Genomic DNA, 18,279 nt, shown 5'->3' with positions numbered 1-18,279 from the left:
ATATATATATATATATATATATATATCAAGGGCGTAGTGGAGGGGTATTCAGGAATTAGTCTAATACTTTCAAAATTTCAAAAAGATTTTTTTTTTATGCTCTCTTTATTTTGACAAATTAACGAAAACACAGCGACATTTGGTATTATTATTTCAAAAAATTAACGAAAACAGCGAAATGTAGTATTATTACGCAGATTTTACATTATAAGTGACACAATTTGCATTCCATAGGAGAGGTATTCAACTTGCCAAATAACGTTTACTCTTTGATAATATCTCATTTCGTCAAAAGAACATATATGAGGTAGGCGGATCGGCGAGAAAAGTTTTAACATTGCGAAAATAGCGATGATGGTACTAAAAAGTGCTAGGAATATGAAAAGCATCTAGCAACATGAATTTTTTGATTGGTTTTTTGAAATCCAATTGTCAGCAAATGGCTGGGGCAGTTTTCAGCAAACAAGGTCTTTAATTATCTATTATTTTGGTATTTCCAGTAGGCTTACATTACTTTAATAAAATTTTAATTATAGGTTTAGATTAAGGCATGTTTTAATAAACTTTCAATATAGGAAATGAATACCATATATACACTTTAGAAACACTTTATTGGAGAAAACCAATACATGGTATTCGTTTCCTATATTCTTTTATTATCGTATTATCGTACCGAAACACACGTGGAATATAAATGCCTATACCAGTACCAATATATATTAGTGATTGCTTTTTATTCTTACCATCATAAAGACATAAGCCATGGATATGAGTAGAGTTGCGATTCCAACGATGTTTATTCTGGCTCCGATACAGAATGCCAGGCAACATGCTGTAAACGTCGTCATCACAAGATCCAAAACAAATATAAAGAAGTTCTCAGCTTCCGGGGCGAATCCTGAAGAATGATGATGTCAATAGCATTATAATCATCCTCATCTTTCTCCTCCTTCTCAACAATACCATGATCATCGTCATAATCATCATCATCATATTCATCATCATCATCCTCGTCGTCATCATCATCATTATAAGTCATGTTTATCATCATCACCGTCATCAACATCATCGTCATACTGAATAATATAGGCCTATCATGATCCTCATTATCATCTTCATTATTATGATTATTTTCATCATCATCGTCGCATTATCAATCTTAACATCGTCATATAACATTCATTCAATCCACCATTATAAAAATCGACATGATCATATAATCATAATCGTCATCATCATCATTAACATCACCACCCCCACCGTCACCAGCACCATCATCATCATCATCATCATCATCATCATCATCATCCTCATCATATTAATATTGTCATATTATTGCACAAGAGCACTAAAATTGGTATTCGATCTCATCTCACTTAGTAGTAGCACTCAAGTACACCGGCTGTAGTAAGCATAAGTGATAGCAGCATAAGTAGCAATAAACGTTAATAATATGTATTACTCATAAAAGTACATTGACATACCTATCATCCAGTAAGTAATGGAGGAAAAAACAAGCGTTGGAAGAACTCGCATAGGAATCAGATCGCAGAACACTTTTGCAAAAAAGTAGCATGATACTCGATAAAAGCCACTTGCAGATTCGTGACTAGGATAAAAGACAAAATACAAACGTGACATGATTAATGGAATGCAGTCATTAAATTTAAAGTAATCTCTTCAGACAGTCGCAAAGTCATAACAGATAGTAATGTATGTACGGTATACTGTATGTGTGTGTGTGGGGGTGTGTATGTATATTATTTATATAAATGAATATTGATGTATTTCCATACCGGAAAATGACTCTTTCGCGGATGAAGACTTCAACGGCTCCAAGATTTCCAAAGATCATATTCATTATAAGGAAGAAAAAAGCACCCACTCTGAAAGATAAAAGGTACAATAAAACATGATTCGTTAAAAACTAAACCTAATGAGGATGGTTCATTTAGAGCTATTGATAATAATTCTGGGGACCTCCAAGTTACCCCCTTATAAAGCTTGAGAATATGAGCTGGTTCTTGTTAAAGGTAAGCAAGGTATAGGAAAAGTAGGAAATTAATCCGTAACCCACAGCGGCTCTATTGCGCATACTCTGAATGGACCTTTCCTCTAAGCCCCGCCCTTGGATATTGTTGCTAAGGTCCCACAAAAATTGTTAGACACGCGCGAATTCCTGGCCCTGTTTTGGTTGGTCAGTTGTTAAGTTTGATTGACACTCCAGCAAAGATGCGTACGGATGGTCAATCAACAGGTAGTTTTCAGCGGACGACGTTAACGTTAACTTTGAAGTCGTCCGCCGAAAACGACCTAATATCAGGTGTAAGGATTAGCTCAGTATTCAAATCCTTTCAAAAAGACAGGGGATGAATTGAACGAGGGACTCTACAGAAGATGCACTGGGTTCAGTAAAGTAGCCCTACACACCTGTCAGATATGTATATAATTACTGGAAATTATCCCTTTTGAATTTGTATATGACGCCGATATTCTTTGATATTGCTATAGGGCCTACATAAATTACAAATTTGCATTTTCCAATTATTATGTCATCAATATAAATAGGCCTACCTAGTAATTTTATAGAATGATACAACTTACAGTAGTTAATTTCCATAACATTAAATACTAGGGTATGTTTCCATGTAAAGCTTGTAAAGTCTATTGGATACCATAAATATTAATCTTTCACTGTTTCAGACAATTTCTGGATTTCTGGAGAGCTTAGGCCTATTTGAGTAAACCCACTTAAAACATTTCATTTCTTTTCATTTATTTGTCTCAAAGAATTAAAATGTACATAAACAGAAACGGCACAGAACAATCACAAAGTGCAAAAAAAAAGAAAAAAAGAAGAGACAGGACACTCCAAAAGTAAAATCAATCACTGTCGAGTGGAGGCTCTTCACGAGAAAAACACAAATACTTACAATATAAAATTCTTCAAAAAGATAAAAAAATCGAAAGATAAATATCAAAAAACATCAAATGACGTTATTAGCATTTACGTGTATGGAATAAAATTATATTCTAAATGGAAGCCGAGTGTCCCAAAACTCCATCTTATGTTCTTTAGATCGTTCCGATTCAGTCATTTTGTAAAAATGATTAATAAATAATGGCAATTTCTTCCAAATTGTGAATTTATAATGGGCACACATTCAAGAAGAATACTTATGGCGCCAAATTGTATGAGGCAGACTATAACCTCAAATTGACACACATTTTAAATAAAATTTAATACTGTAGGCTATAATTTCATCCGTTTATACTTCGCTTTAAAAACACGTTGGCGAGAAAGAGATTTGTAATAAATCATTCCGTAGTTTCACGCGCGCAATGAATTACTGTATTGGTGATGTCAAATGCCAATGTTTAAAAAAACAAATTAAATTTATTTTTAACTGATACGTTTAGCTAATAAAACAAGCAACTGTATATATTATGAAGTCAGGTAAAACGCTCTATAATGCCGACTAGAGGACGTGATACTGTAAGTCACTGCGCGCGTGAAAATACGAGACAGCTTAATGTACTTCATAGCGCTTAAATCATATGTTATTTGCATTACATGTAAGTTTACAAACTTTGTGTGGGTTTCAGTGCAGTCGCTGTACAGCATAGCAGTCGCCGACGCAATCGGGACGGCTCCCCGATTTGACCGACCAATCACCGAAAGCTGTCGGTATTAGCGTGTAGCAATTGTATGGAAACCAAGCTTACGTGACTATCATCACGTCTATAACCATTTAACCGGAAGCAACTTGCCGTTTCTAACGCATTAAACTCCCGTTTGAAAGTGGTTATATCAAAAACATCTTGTTGGGGACATGTGAAAAAAAAGAATCTTTATTACCATCTTTAATAATCACCAGTACAGGTGTTTCTCTATACCAAACATGTGATTAAACAACGTGGCACGTACCTATTTTGAATTCCTGCTGATGAAGAATTATCTAGCTGGAAGTAGATGCCACCAACGATTAGACCAAATATTACCATTGTAAACAACTGAAAAAAACCAAATGTAAAGTTCTGTTTACACTATCAAATCTGTGTGATGCGCCCATACATGGGCATGATGATGTCATATTAAACTCAAATATGGACACATTTATTTGTCACATAAAATTCTATAGTGTGGACAATGTTTAAGAAACAAATGGACACAATTATTTCTCACATAAAATTTCGTAGAGTGGACAATGCTTAAGAAACAAATATGGACACAATTATTTGTCACATAAAATATCATAGTGTGGACAATACTTAAGAAACAAATATGGACACAATTATTTGTCACATAAAATTTCATAATGTGGACAATGCTTAAGGAACAAATATGGACAACTTTACTAACTTTTTAAACCACATTTTAGGAGTCTAGCACACTTTTTAACATTTTAAAGCATTTTTTAGCATTTAAAACATTAATCTCTTAATTGATGCAGCAAACAATCCGGCTTTCTAAATGTTTTTTGATTGTTTGTTAATATTGTGTTTATCCGTCTTTCTTTGATAACTTTTAAACCACATTTTAAAGAGACAAGCAGCATTTTAGCATTTTACAGGGTTTTTTTTAAGCATTTGTTTTACCTTTTTAACAAAAATTGTAACCGATTCAGCAAATTTTGCTTTTAAAATGCTTTTATCTTCTTAATGTTTGTTGTGATGAGTTGCCACTGTTACAAAAGTGCAGCTTCAATAAATTATTATTATTATTATTATTATTATTATTATTATTATTATTATTATTATTATTACTATTATTATTATTATTATTATTATTATTATTATAATTATTATTATTATATTACACATATTTTGTCAAATAAAATTCTATAATATGGACAATACTTAGGAAACAAATTCTACCTGAATCGTTGATGCTGCCGGATTCCGTATTACGTTCAAGACTGATCGTTTAGATACGACAGCGAGCTGTGAAGTGATAGAAGTAATATGATAGTAGTATATAAACATAATATTGTTAATGTTATTGCTACTGATATTGATAGCAATATTGATAGGCCTATATTGTTATTAATACTATTAATGGAATTGTCATTGATATGTTATTGATAAAAGTAACAGTTGGTAATATCATTAGTATTGATATTGTTTGAAGGTTATCATGGCGAAGGATTAATATATTGAATGCTTTCAGTATACCACGTAGTTTTTGACAATTTGATTGAGTTGCTTCAATCGTCATCAAGAGAATTTTATCTGCAGAAAGTATAGACTTGCAAGCATTTAATATATGATATTGTTATTGATATGGTAATGGTATTGGTATCAATATTGGTATTGATCATACACGCTTATCACAAATGTGTTCTATTGAACAAAGGTTAGAAGCAAAACATACCAAGATACACCGTACTTGTGTTTGATTTTCACATTCTCATGTCTACAAAATATTTTTTTTTTAAATTTAATTTCTTTTCATGCATGAGGGATCAAGCATATGTGTTGTAATATAATATCTAGATTTCATACAAATATGATTATTTACCTGTGTCATGAATGAGGTTTGGTATTGAAGTCTTTTTGCCAAAACTTCCTCTGTGCCTTTAAAGTTTTGCCATATTGTGCCAAGTTCTTCGTCCAAATTGCGTTGATATGTAGACTCCCTAAACATATCAGCCAAGGAGGTACCGTCTTCCCTAACAAGGGCATTGTTTTCTTTTGGGGAAAAAAGAATCAAAATAGAATGGTATCACATTAAACCTGATTTCCATAAAATAGCTACAGTACACTGCCTCTACAGTGTTTTCAACGCTGCTGGTTGCATGCCTAAAGCCGGGCACTCACTGCGCACGACGGTCGTCTGCCGACGCGATTCATGAAGAAGCAACGCGACGACGCGCGCAACGGATCGTTGTTAATGACGACCCGTTCAGACTGCCACCGACAATCAGCAGACGGCTTTGCGTCATCTTGATCACAGAGAACGCAGTTGGATTCGTCGTGCGACGGTTACGACGCAGTGAGTGCCCGGCTAAACTGTTTTTGACGCAATATATCTGGAATGCTCCCAATGGACCTTTCCGCTAAGCCCCGCCCCTTGGATATTGTTGCTAAGGTCCCACAAAATGATAGGTAAATGTACGCACACACGTGTGTTTATGGGACAACATGTATGTTTGTGAAAAAAGCGCGTACCGTTCTGTGATGTGTCAGTTGTTAAGTTCGATTTACTTTCGTCGCTATAGCGTGTAGCATTTTAAGGAAACAAAGCTTTAATATAAAGTTGCTTTAGTAGAGTTTCGTGAGCACTAGTTGCTACAGTCGTGCGTGTAGTGACGTAAGTGAACGACTCTAGTATCCGTTGTATCAGAGCCAATCGCAAGACAGATTTTAGTACTGTATTAACAAAATTATTTAAAGAAGATTGAATTATTTAGATATAAGTGTATGAAAGGGCCACTTTAAATGTCTCTTCAGAAAGTAATGTCACGTTCGCAATATTTTACTAACACAGCTAATTCAAAAGGTTTCGGAAAAAAAATTATTTATATTAACCAGCGGGATCATTTACAAAGAGAAAAAAAACCAACTCGATCTCAGTAATAATATAGTTAAACCATAATGGGATAAGTAGGTTTTTTGAATTATAGCCTAGAGGCCGAAGAATTGGACATCATATTTATTTATGAAAAGTGGTGATATATTCACCCGTTACTGCGGTTAAATATTATAAATGTCATAAGTAAATAAAATTGTGTCGCCACTTACCTGTGTCATCTTGGCCATTTTGGTCTGGATCAGTATTTAATGCGGCGCTATCACCATTAATTACATCCAGGAAAAAATCAGGAGGATTGTTGTGCGACTCGCATTCATAACCTTTTGCGTAAAGTAATGATTAGTGAATATCCGTAGATTATTAGTTTATCCAGAGTAAAGATGAAACTTATTACTTTTCTTTCTAACGCAAGAGGTCTCACTTTGATAAAATTGCTATAACAAAACGAACATTATGTACGCTAAAATGGATACTACCGAGACTAGACCTAGCCTATGTCATGACTTCACAGTATGTAAAATATTCCATAGAGGAGCGTGTCTCTGCCCATGTGTCCCTCTGTTTGACCACCCGTCCATCCATCCTTCCATTTAAACATCCATAACATCCATCTATCTGTTGTTCTTTCTTTCAAGTTCAAGTTCAATTTATTGTCATATACAAAGTAAATGAAATTAGTTTTTCAAGGTTCACAATAAAAACAATTCATTTATTTATTATTAATGATAATAAGTTATACGTATATAGCGCCCGAAAATGCAAAGCTTCAATGCGCTTTACAACCACATACCCTCTCACACAAACACTAAAGGAGCAAAGAAGTGAGAGAAGAAGAGGGCAGTAAAAGAAAAACATGAGTTTTGACGAAAGCCTTGATGTTCTCTAGTGTGGAGGCTTGCTTGATATGTTCAGGCAATTCACTCAACAGAGTGGAAGAAGGGAAGGAATTCACCCATTCGTTCGTTTGTTCATTCATTCATCCATTCATTCATTTTCTTCTGTTACCTTTTTTGAGCACTGATTTTGAGCACTGCAACACTGATTGTCCTGCTTGAATCACTTTATATGTATGCTATTGGTCATCCTATCATTTATTTAAAAAATCTATAGAGTAAACTTTTGTCTCACCTATGCTTTTAAAATATTCCAGCGCTTCCTTAGCAGGTCCATGAAAAACTGTTTCGCCGGTGTCAAGAAGATGTAGTTTATCAAATAATCGGTAAATTGAGTATCGCGGCTGGTGAATAGAAAATATAACAGTTCGACCTCTTCTTGATAATCTAAAAGTAAATTTTCAAATAATACAGGTAATTTCCCATGATGATATTAATTAAGGTTGCAAATAACAATAATCGGTTTAGTGATTATTGTAATAATCATGACCATGACAATAACAGTATATTTAATTAACATCATTTATTTCGTCTAAAGAACATTAAAACCGATAAACACAAAATAACAGAGAGGAAAAAGCAACGCTCAATTGGCCTCAATTTTGGACAGGATTGCCAAAAAAGTGAAATGAATCAATGTCTAGTGGCTATCCGATGCCAATGAGAATATAAATTAAATTAGCATAAAATAGTCAAGTAAAATCTCATTAAAATATATATAAACATATATAAATAATATTATAATAATAATAATTAGAAAATCGTATATTATATATTATTATTCAAATTATTCGAATCAATATATTGTTATTATTATTATTATCATTATTATGATTACTAAATAATAAACATTTTAGATATTTACTATAACCATTGTAATTAATTATTTATTTATTTTACTTTCATCATATTTAACGAGGATATTATTATTGTCATCTGTGGCGATCTGCCGATAGTACCCTTAATGGGCTTGACTCTTTCACCTGTCAGAGAGAAATTCTGTTGGGTGACAGATGACCTGTCCAATAGTGTAGGAATTTAGTCCAGGGAAGTGATACCCCATGCTGAGAATTGAGCCAACGCCCAAAAAGGATATAAGTGGAAATAGTGGGAAGAGAGAGGGAGTTGATTCTGGGTAGAAGTCAGGCTTGGTTGTACTGTACCTAGGCTATCCTGACTATTGTTCAACTCACAGTGAGAAAGGAATAAAACAATGATGTGGAACAAAAATTGCTGTCCAGATTGTTTGATTCAGTGAATGAAGCACTACATCGTTACATGGTGGCAGCGGTGTTTGTATCGACAAAGCCATAGGCACCTAAAAACAGGTCATCGAAACGCTACCAAACGTCCGTTCATTTCTGGGATTGGCTAACTATTACAGAAAATTTATCCCCGATTTCGCAAAGATTGCACTTCCCCTTACGGAATCTACCAGAAAATCTGCCCCAAACGTAGTGGAATGGACGGAAGAAAAAGAAATGTCATTCCAAAAATTGGAAACCAAATTGATGTGTTCACCAGTTTTGATCAGTCCGAATTTTGAAAAAGAATTTATTTTACAGTGTGATGCGAGTAACAGAGCGTTGGGTGCAGTGTTAACCCAAAAAGACGAAAACGGCAATGAACATTGTCATTATCAACATTATTATTACTAACACATCATCATCATCTCCACCACCATCATTATTATTATTTCTATTGTAATTTCATTATTAATATAATACATTAATTTAATAATAATAACACTCAAGCTAGATGAACTTACCTTGAGAGAAGAATCATTACAGAATTAGCTGTACTAGCATCCAGTCCCGTCGTCGGCTCGTCCAAAAACAGAACCCCAGGCTTGGTTATCAACTCCATTCCAATATTCGTACGTTTCCTCTCGCCACCAGAAACACCTCGAATAAATTCAGTTCCAACCTTTAAAAACAGCACAGAAATGTGCATAGTTTATTAATGCAATATTAAGACATCAATGTAAAGGGTGTAAGCTGAGTTCGGCCTTGGAACTAAATCTCTGTTACAATGAAACCTCAGGCATTTTTATTTTACAACCCATTTTTTCGGTTTTTTTAAAAATATGAAATAGGCCTAGGTCTAATATCAATAATATAGATGATAATTATGTCCATAGTGCCATAGATTTATAGAAATTAATACTGACAATAGCCCTACGTTGTAAACTAAAATACATATGAAGTAAAATACAATAGCGTATACAAAGTAAACTTTGTTAGACATTGTTTTAATTTACGTTAAAAAATGTAGGTAAACAGTAGTGTATCTGTGTCTGTATGAGTCGGTTGTTGAGGTGGTGGAGGTGATAGTGGGGTGACAGGTTATCATTTTACACTAGAGTACCTTCGTATCAGCACATTTAGTTAGCCCTAGTTCCGCAACAATGTCATCGACTCTTTGCGCTCTTTCTTCTTTTGTGACTCGTTTGGAAAGTCGAAGTGAAGCAGAGAAAGCAAAGTTTTCTCGGACTGTTAAAGTTCCCATAACAACGTCATCCTGTCGGGCGTACAGTGAAAGGAAATAACAAACTGTTTGTTAGTGTCTACAACAAACATTACACGTCCAGGTACAATTGTTAACTATGAAGTTTTCAAAACAACATCCCGTCGACGTTAAACAATAATATAAAGTATGCAAAATTGAAGGCCGGTGCCTACAAATGTTACATTGATTAATATTGATTAGCTATTGGATACTAATTGAAAAAAAAAACAATCATTTAATTCTGTTCTGGCAACCAGTTCTTTCCATCTCCATCTTCTGTCTTTCGTAGTGTCTCGCTCAGCCATATCATTTAATCATTACTCGTACTCATCATTTAATCATTTGATCATTTAATTAATTAATTGTAAAAGGTATTACCTGTACAACATATCCAGACACGAGGCGAAAATCATTAGGTCTAGTGGCACCATCTATGAGAACATATCCCGTCAAACCCTTCGGGTCCTTACGTGCTGCTAGCACGTCCAGCAATCTGGTGGTTAGTGGATAAAATATAAGATAAAGAAAAAGCAAGGCACCTAAAACCGGTTACTCACTGCGTGCGACGGCGACGCGTCGGCAACGCGACGAAGAACGCACGCGAAGACGCGAACCAAACTGATCGTCTTTTTAATGAGGACTTCCGTTCAGATTGCCACTGACAATCAGCAGACGGCGTTGCGTCGTCTAACGCTCGCCGGAAGCGAATGTGGATTCGTCGTGCGACGGTCGTACGACGCAGTGAGTGTCCGGCTTAATGTATATGTCACTGCTTCGTGGCGAATTCGAATATGATTAGAAGAAGTCATTAACTCTTTTGCAAATTCATGACCTTTAACACGTATTTTGGTCTCTAACTAGAAAAAATAATTTCATGAAGATAAAAGAAAGGCATTCATCCAGAGCTGCAGAAAGTGGTATTTAATTGGATGTGGTCCATAATTTGAGGGTCCATAACTGGAAGGATCTTTAAATAGAGGAATCCATCAGTAGATTTGATTTGTGAAAAAAAGCGCTTGACTATAAAAGTGTTATAATTATTTTGCATGTGATAACCATTGCCACTGACTTCCGGGAGACAATTGATAATACAGTAAAAAACTTGTAAAAACATGCAAATATCGTGAATTTGGAGACACTTTATTTTCCAGTAGATTCTTGCTTGCTCTCGGGCCGCCGATTTCCATGAGACTCCACACCGGGACACTGCAGGAGACTTGGGCCTCTGCACTAAATGTGGTCTTTATATTTCTCTATTTAGAGGAAAGTTAAGAAAATATATTAAATGTTTTAAAATGGATGTATAGTTACTGCATTCCGGTCATTATTCTTTAAAAAACATTTCATAATAGCCAGATATCACCAAGTCCTCATTCCACCCAACCTTTCATTAAAATATTAATTACTAATATCGTCACTAACATTATCGTTATTCAATATATGCCTACAGTATACCAGAGAACAGTGTAATTCACTGTTCCCTGAGTATACAAAACACTTAACTGTACTATATACAATAAACGTCATTGTATGATGTGCATTGGCTAATATTTTCATGTGTAAGTCATATATAACCAAATTCATTATATAAAAAAATGCATTAACATCACTATATATTTTACAGACTAGGCTTAGTGGTCTTTAATTGAAGGGAAACGTTTTAGTTGAGTCTGCTAAAACTATGGTCTTCGGTCTGTAAATAGATGCAGTCATTAATTGGAGGGAACAGCTAATGATAAAAGACAGGCATTCAACGGGGGTCACGGAAAAGTGGTCTGAAGCTTGTTTTCCACTAGGCGAATTTATTCGCGCGAATCGAAGGCGTCGGTTCGGTTCCTGAGCTCTGATTGGTTGCGCACTTTTTTCGCTTCGCAAAAAGTAGAAACAATTCGAACTACCGATTTCGCTGAAGCAAAAAATCTCCCGATAGAAATGTGAAACCGACGCTTCCGACTCGTGTGAATAAAAGGTCAAAAAAAGGTTTTAAAGGGTCTTTTTGAAGCCTCGTGCTACCTTCCTCGTACCTAATTAAGAAGGCATCAGGAGATGGTATCACAGCTAGACCTCAAAACAATTACAGAATTATGCTTCGATACTCACGAAGTCTTTCCACTACCGGTAGGTCCAAGAATGGCATTCATTCCATTTGGAAACACGCCACTGAAAATTAAAATAACAGTTACAATAAAAAGTGTGTAAGCCTGGATAAAATAATTATATACTGTTTAATTAAAAGCGATTAATCAAGACAATTATTTCCTGAGGCTTCATAAAATTTAGGTCTCGTAAATGACGAAAATATTTTGTCAGCCTTCTTATTAATTCCTTTCCTTCATTAATCTCATTGTAACTACTAGATAGTAATTATATAATATATAAATGTGGGTAACGATCATTTTCATTTAGGCATTGTCGTGACAGTTATTGAAGGGATGTTTAGCATACTTATGATCGTTATCATCATCATCCACATTATCATCGTCATTAACATCATCGTCATTAAAATCATCATCATGGTTTTTGTCGTCGTCATCGTCATCCTTATCACTACAGTTTTTTTTAAAATCATCATTATTCTTTATTCTTTATTTCAAAAGCCACATCCAACAGCAGCCAAATGCCAAACAGGATGCCTTAAAATCTGGTTACATACACATAAATATAAAAGATTTAAATAGAAGAACGCACACACACACACACAAACAAGTCACAACAACAATAACATAACAATCAAAACAAAAATCTCATCCCCAGCCCAAGCAGATCAGTAAAGTAAATGTATGCAAATGTATAAACTGGTTTTAAATGAACTTAAGCTTTGATGGAATAAGTCGATAGTAGGATCTTGTAACAATGTATTATAAGCAAGAGCTAAACGAAGAATGAAACCATTTTCTGTGCTTAACTGTTGTAAACGGAACAAGAGATAAATCTTTAGAACGAGAATTTAGTCGATTAATTATCATTATAATGGCCCTATTATTGTTATGGATCGACTGTGTTTACCTTATGTTTGTAAGGATTTCTTTCTGCTGCCGTTGTCCATCCACTTTGACTGGCACAGCATAGTTAATGTTGTGGAAGGATATGGTAGATCCGCGTACAGAAAGCGAGCGTTGATGAGATAATGGTCGATGGTGATTTCTACCATTTTGCTGGCTTTCAGCTACGGAACCGTACGATCTGCTATCCCCAGAAAGGGTCAGGTTGTCCTGGAATACAAACTCCGTGAGATGATGTCTATTTTTGGTAATAAATTCAACTACAGGAGTCACACAGCTCGTGTCTCTGATCTACTTTGCATTTTTGTATTCAGTACCGCAGATGACCTATAACCAGGGCCGGGTCCAGAGATGTCCGAAGGGGAGAGGGAGAAAGGGGGGGGGGACCGAGAGACAACACTACCCTAGGGGGTCCGGGGGCCACCCTAATCCGAAAAATGTTTGTATTCTAGACGCCCGGAAATAACCTCTTTAGGCGATTGGGGCGATCAATAATAATTTATTTTTCTTTCCTTTTCTTTTTTTTTACTTAAAACAAAAAAAAAAAGGTGGGGGCGGCTCGTTCTTCCCCACCCCTACCAAAAAAAAAAAAAATCCGCCCCTGAATGGATGCGCCAGGATTTGGCCTGACGAGAGGGACCATGTTTTCTGCTTAAGCGAGGTGCCTAAAGCCCCTCGGAGTGGGTCCTGGAGGTGCCGGGAAAGCTTTGAGATAATTTAGGACTTTAAAGGCTATTTAAACTTAGTTTAACACCCCCGCCCCACAACTCTACCTGTCTCTTATACACATCTAGATGTGTATAAGAGACAGACCCTAGGGGGTCTGGGGGGCCACCCTAACCCAAAAAATGTTTGTATTCTAGACGCCCGGAAATAACCTCTTTAGGCGTTTGGGGCGATCAATAATAATTTATTTTTCTTTCCTTTTCTTTTTTTTACTTAAAACAAAAAAAAAGGTGGGGGAGGCTCGTTCTTCCCCACCCCTACCAAAAAAAAAAAATCCGCCCCTGACTGGATGCGCCAGGATTTGGCCTGACGAGAGGGACCATGTTTTCTGCTTAAGCGAGGTGCCTAAAGCCCCTCGGAGTGGGTCCTGGAGGTGCCGGGAAAGCTTTGAGATAATTTAGGACTTTAAAGGCTATTTAAACTTAGTTTAACACCCCCGCCCCACAACTCTACGCCACAGACGCGACCCCTGGCCTATAAATAATTTCATAGTCAAAATCACATAAATCACAGACACTCAGAATGTAAGGAATTATACAGATATACAGGGTTATCACTAAAATTAATAACGTTACATGGCTCAGGAGCAGGAATGTGCGGGACATTTCCCAGGGTACAAAACACTTGCAGAGTCATGAAGGTTCACTTTCATCACATTACAATAGCATTTATAAAGCAATGTAAAGTGCATCTAATTTAATAGGCCTATCGGGTTATAAACTACTAACATATTATATTATTTCAATAAAACGTCAATCATTTTCTCATAGAAATATTTGTCTACTAATTTATGTAAGTTCAATTTAATTTAGCAATATTATGATATTATGTAAGCTCTGTAATATTGCATGCAATTAAAGCGTGGTGTTGACATACGGTTACTGTTTGGCTACTAATAACACTGTGTCTGTATACATGGATGCAAAGGTTACCGGCACCAGTCCAAAGTTCACAAGTTACATAAGTTTACATAAGGCCGCTTCATGGTGGTCGTTCTAAAAACAAATCTGAAAATTAGCCTTATATAAGCCTATTTGTCCAATGCAAGGGTGTCGATCCGTTGTGGATAGTGGGGCTAATGGAAAGAAAAGAAGCCTTGGGTCGCAGGCCCAAGCCTTGGCTGGGGACCAATGGGACGCCCAGGGCTCCCGGTGGGGTCCAGGGGGCGAAGCCCTCGGAAACGCTGGCGTCTATAGCCTTTTATAATTCATATCTAATTAATTTTAAGGAATGCAATTAAAATTTATTTCAACACTACATTTTCAAAATATTGTGGCGAATCCAGGAATTCGATATAGAGGGGCCCAGGGAGGGACTTTTACAAATTGAGTGTAGACCATCTCAGCCCCACCATGGTTGGGAGTGAGGTAAGAAAATCTATGATTATGGCACCTTTAGTTGGCCGGACACGGCTCTCTTAGACTGAAATTTGAATATAGTTTTCTTTTTTTCTCCACTTTTAAATTTTGAAAAAATTAGGGAGGGTGGGCCGACTGGGCCGCCTTTAATCTGCCACTCTTCATAAAATGTTTTTCAATTTATCCTGGTAATAATAATAATAATAATAATAATAATAATAAGATCCAATGAATTTATTCAATAATAATAATAATAATAATAATAATAATAATAATAATAATAATAATAATAATAATAATAATCATGCCCGCTTACCGTATATATTTACAAACTAACATTCATAAAACATAATCTGATTAGCTTGTGACGTATTCGAACCATGAAAAACAAATAAGATAAACCATGGAGGAAATATATATAAACCATGTTCCTTCATGAATAAACATCAAACAGGCACTCTAATTCTATACTCTCTTTGTATGTACAGTACTTTAAATCAATTTTTACTTTTCTCCTCTTTTTGAATATCCTTTTTGCGCAAGTAGTATTGTGACTACACTAATGTGAGTGGAAATACTACGGTCTAACTTACAATCAAACAGGATTACAAAGAATCAGGAAGCACACAAAACATTAGTTGCATTTTTATTTCACAAACATAAAGGTGATTTGCTTATGGCGTCATGGCGAGATTGCGTCAACGTAACACCGGAGTAAACTTGTGGGGCCACTACTTAAATAAGTCGAACTTGATAGACCGATCCGTTTCAAAGGCGGCTTAATTATTGTTTTAAAACGGCTATATAAAATTCAATTGAATAACTATAATTTTTTTAAATTACGAAAAAATGGAATCTGTTATGCAGATAATAGGCCTACTAAACTCTAGTATATACGGGTCTTAATAATATACAAACGCAATAAATCGTTTATAGTAGAAACTGTGCATTTTTGATTTTGTAAAAATGTTGTCCTAATAGGTTTACATTTCCAATTTTAACAACGTACTATACATTGTTTTCATTATAAATTTAGCCTCTGATAACCGCGGTAACCATAATCTCGATGGAGTGGTTACTGTAATGATTATGAAAAGTACAAACAATTGCCTGTTTACTCGGTTTTGGTCTGGAAATTCGCTCCGTACAGACAAAATTCATAGTTGTTCTTTCCACTCGCTTTGAAAAGTGGGGTTTTAACTTTAGAAAACTGGTGAAAAGTAGTGGTGGGGACAATTGATATGACTTTGAAAAGTGGGGATGGGGGACGTGGACCTCTCTCCTCCCACCGATCGACGCCCATAGTCCAGTGTAAGGGGTGTCCACATTCTCTGTTTTTTAAAACATAATAATTGTAGCTTTGTATAATTGCATCTAAAGTTCAAGAGTCTATCATTTTAACATGTTTGATTCAGCAATAAAGAGCACTTATATTTCTTATCTTTAGTCTTAAAGTGATTTCGACTTATATAAACGACTCGATAGGCCTAACTGGATATTTGAAATGGCATGGTATGTAGTTTTACTGTCATTTTAAATATAGAGAAAAATGTTACTATATATAATTTGCGATGAGTAAAAGAAAAATATTATCAATCAAAAATATATTTTCTCAGATAATAATATAAAAGTCAACTAATAAAGCTAAGTTATGGAGTTAAGATTTTTTAAATAACATGATGTCAGAAAATCAGCCCAAAAGCTTATCTATTTCTGTTGGTTATGCACCGCTGATTCGCAATGTTTGTCATCACTTCAAGAGATGTTTACCGATTCGTAGAAAAGGCTTCATTCAAATTAATTTTACCAGAATGTAACAACATGGTAACTGAGTATAACACATAGCCTAATAGGCCTAAAAATTCAAAACCTGTTTTAAATGTGGTCCTCCCAAGTACCTTTTTAATATTATTTTTAGCATATAGAGTGTGACCCTTCCAGCTTAGAAGCTGATATTCAGAAACAAAATCGAAGTAATAATGAGTTGCGTCATAAACTAAGTCTCATACGCCTACTAGGCTTAGGTAGTGTAGATGTTTTTTGATCGTGAGAAGATGTCTACCGATTCGTGAAAAAGGCCTTGTAGACCTACTGTATGACTATTTACAAACGATTAAACACTAATTCAATGCATCAAATCCCTGGTGCAACACACTATATACTATAAACTCACCCTTTCTCCGTCTGACATGTTAAAAACTTGTAAGATCGAGCGGCTGTAACCACAAAAATCTTCCTGACACTGGTCTACAATCCGCCGGAGGCCTACGTCACTTTATTATTTGAAATTAAGGCCTTCTTCAGGATGTAGCTAGGCTACTTCAAGCGGCGTAGTGTGTGTACATTGGAAAGAAGGACATTCTAGAATAGCCGAAACGGCGTTAACTATTAACCAAACGACCTTGGAAATTCTCGAGAATTACCAAAAGAAGCCCCTCTATAGTTTACAAAAGTAATCTCGAAAAGAAGCCCATCTAGAATGGAAGCCCATTCAAGGGTCCTGAAAAAAGAAGCCGACTATGGGCTTCTATCGAGGTTTTACGGTATTATGGAAGACGAAAATATATATAATATATATATATATATATATATATATATATATATATCATGTATATATGTATATATATGTTTTATGTATATATATAAATGCTATATGTACAACATATATATATATATTATATATATATGTATATATGTATATATATGTTTTATGTATATATATAAATGCTATATATACAACATATATATAATCGACATTTTAATAGAATATAATGAACATGGTGATTGGATAAATACTTATATTTTGTTTGTATATATATGTATATACGGTATATGTTTTATGTATATATATAAATGCTATATGTACAACATACATATATATATATATATATACACAACTCAATGAAAAAGACGATGAGATGTCAACGACTTGGTAGACTTAGAACACAAATTTTATACAAAACATGAATATTTCAACCCGTCCTTGGGTCTTTTTCAGCATGTGTGACAAACAAAATATAAGTTGGCTATTACAATAATTATGATAAAAAGTAAAGTATAAAATTTGTGTTCTAAGTCTACCAAGCCGTTGACATCTCATCGTCTTTTTCATTGAGTTACGTATCTAAGGAACACACGTGGGTCACATCATGCTCTCTCTCTCTCTCTCTCTCTCTCTCTCTCTCTCTCTCTCTCTCTCTATATATATATATATACTATATATATACTATATGTATATATATATGTATGTATATGTA

At 35.1% G+C, this 18,279-nt stretch overlaps 1 protein-coding gene across 2 annotated transcripts in view; it reads right to left on the bottom strand.

The window, feature by feature from the left end:
* The window catches only part of LOC117109919 (broad substrate specificity ATP-binding cassette transporter ABCG2-like), a 20,888-nt gene extending 3,474 nt beyond the window's left edge, over positions 1 to 17,414 (bottom strand). Inside the window, exons 1-14 of one of the 2 annotated variants that reach the window (XM_033252395.1) lie at positions 17,196 to 17,414; positions 12,943 to 13,148; positions 12,037 to 12,096; positions 10,315 to 10,429; positions 9,796 to 9,948; positions 9,197 to 9,354; positions 7,664 to 7,815; positions 6,745 to 6,855; positions 5,522 to 5,691; positions 4,879 to 4,944; positions 3,929 to 4,014; positions 1,797 to 1,886; positions 1,485 to 1,609; positions 744 to 898 (exon numbers count right to left, since the gene is read on the bottom strand). In XM_033252395.1, the coding sequence (XP_033108286.1) occupies positions 744 to 898; positions 1,485 to 1,609; positions 1,797 to 1,886; positions 3,929 to 4,014; positions 4,879 to 4,944; positions 5,522 to 5,691; positions 6,745 to 6,855; positions 7,664 to 7,815; positions 9,197 to 9,354; positions 9,796 to 9,948; positions 10,315 to 10,429; positions 12,037 to 12,096; positions 12,943 to 13,148; positions 17,196 to 17,213 (1,665 nt within the window). In that variant the 5' untranslated portion in view covers positions 17,214 to 17,414. Of the gene's footprint in view, positions 1 to 743; positions 899 to 1,484; positions 1,610 to 1,796; positions 1,887 to 3,928; positions 4,015 to 4,878; positions 4,945 to 5,521; positions 5,692 to 6,744; positions 6,856 to 7,663; positions 7,816 to 9,196; positions 9,355 to 9,795; positions 9,949 to 10,314; positions 10,430 to 11,960; positions 11,980 to 12,036; positions 12,097 to 12,942; positions 13,149 to 17,195 lie in introns of those variants that run through there. The other variant, XM_033252396.1, reaches the window with a different exon arrangement.
* Positions 17,415 to 18,279: the final 865 nt, after the last annotated feature.

Source organism: Anneissia japonica, unplaced genomic scaffold (assembly GCF_011630105.1).
Source record: "Anneissia japonica isolate Jap-2015-1 unplaced genomic scaffold, ASM1163010v1 scaffold585_len4108843_cov191, whole genome shotgun sequence".
Taxonomy (NCBI): Eukaryota; Metazoa; Echinodermata; class Crinoidea; order Comatulida; family Comatulidae; genus Anneissia; species Anneissia japonica.
Note: the sequence above shows the minus strand (reverse complement) of the source record. Positions and strands in the feature narration are given on the sequence as shown.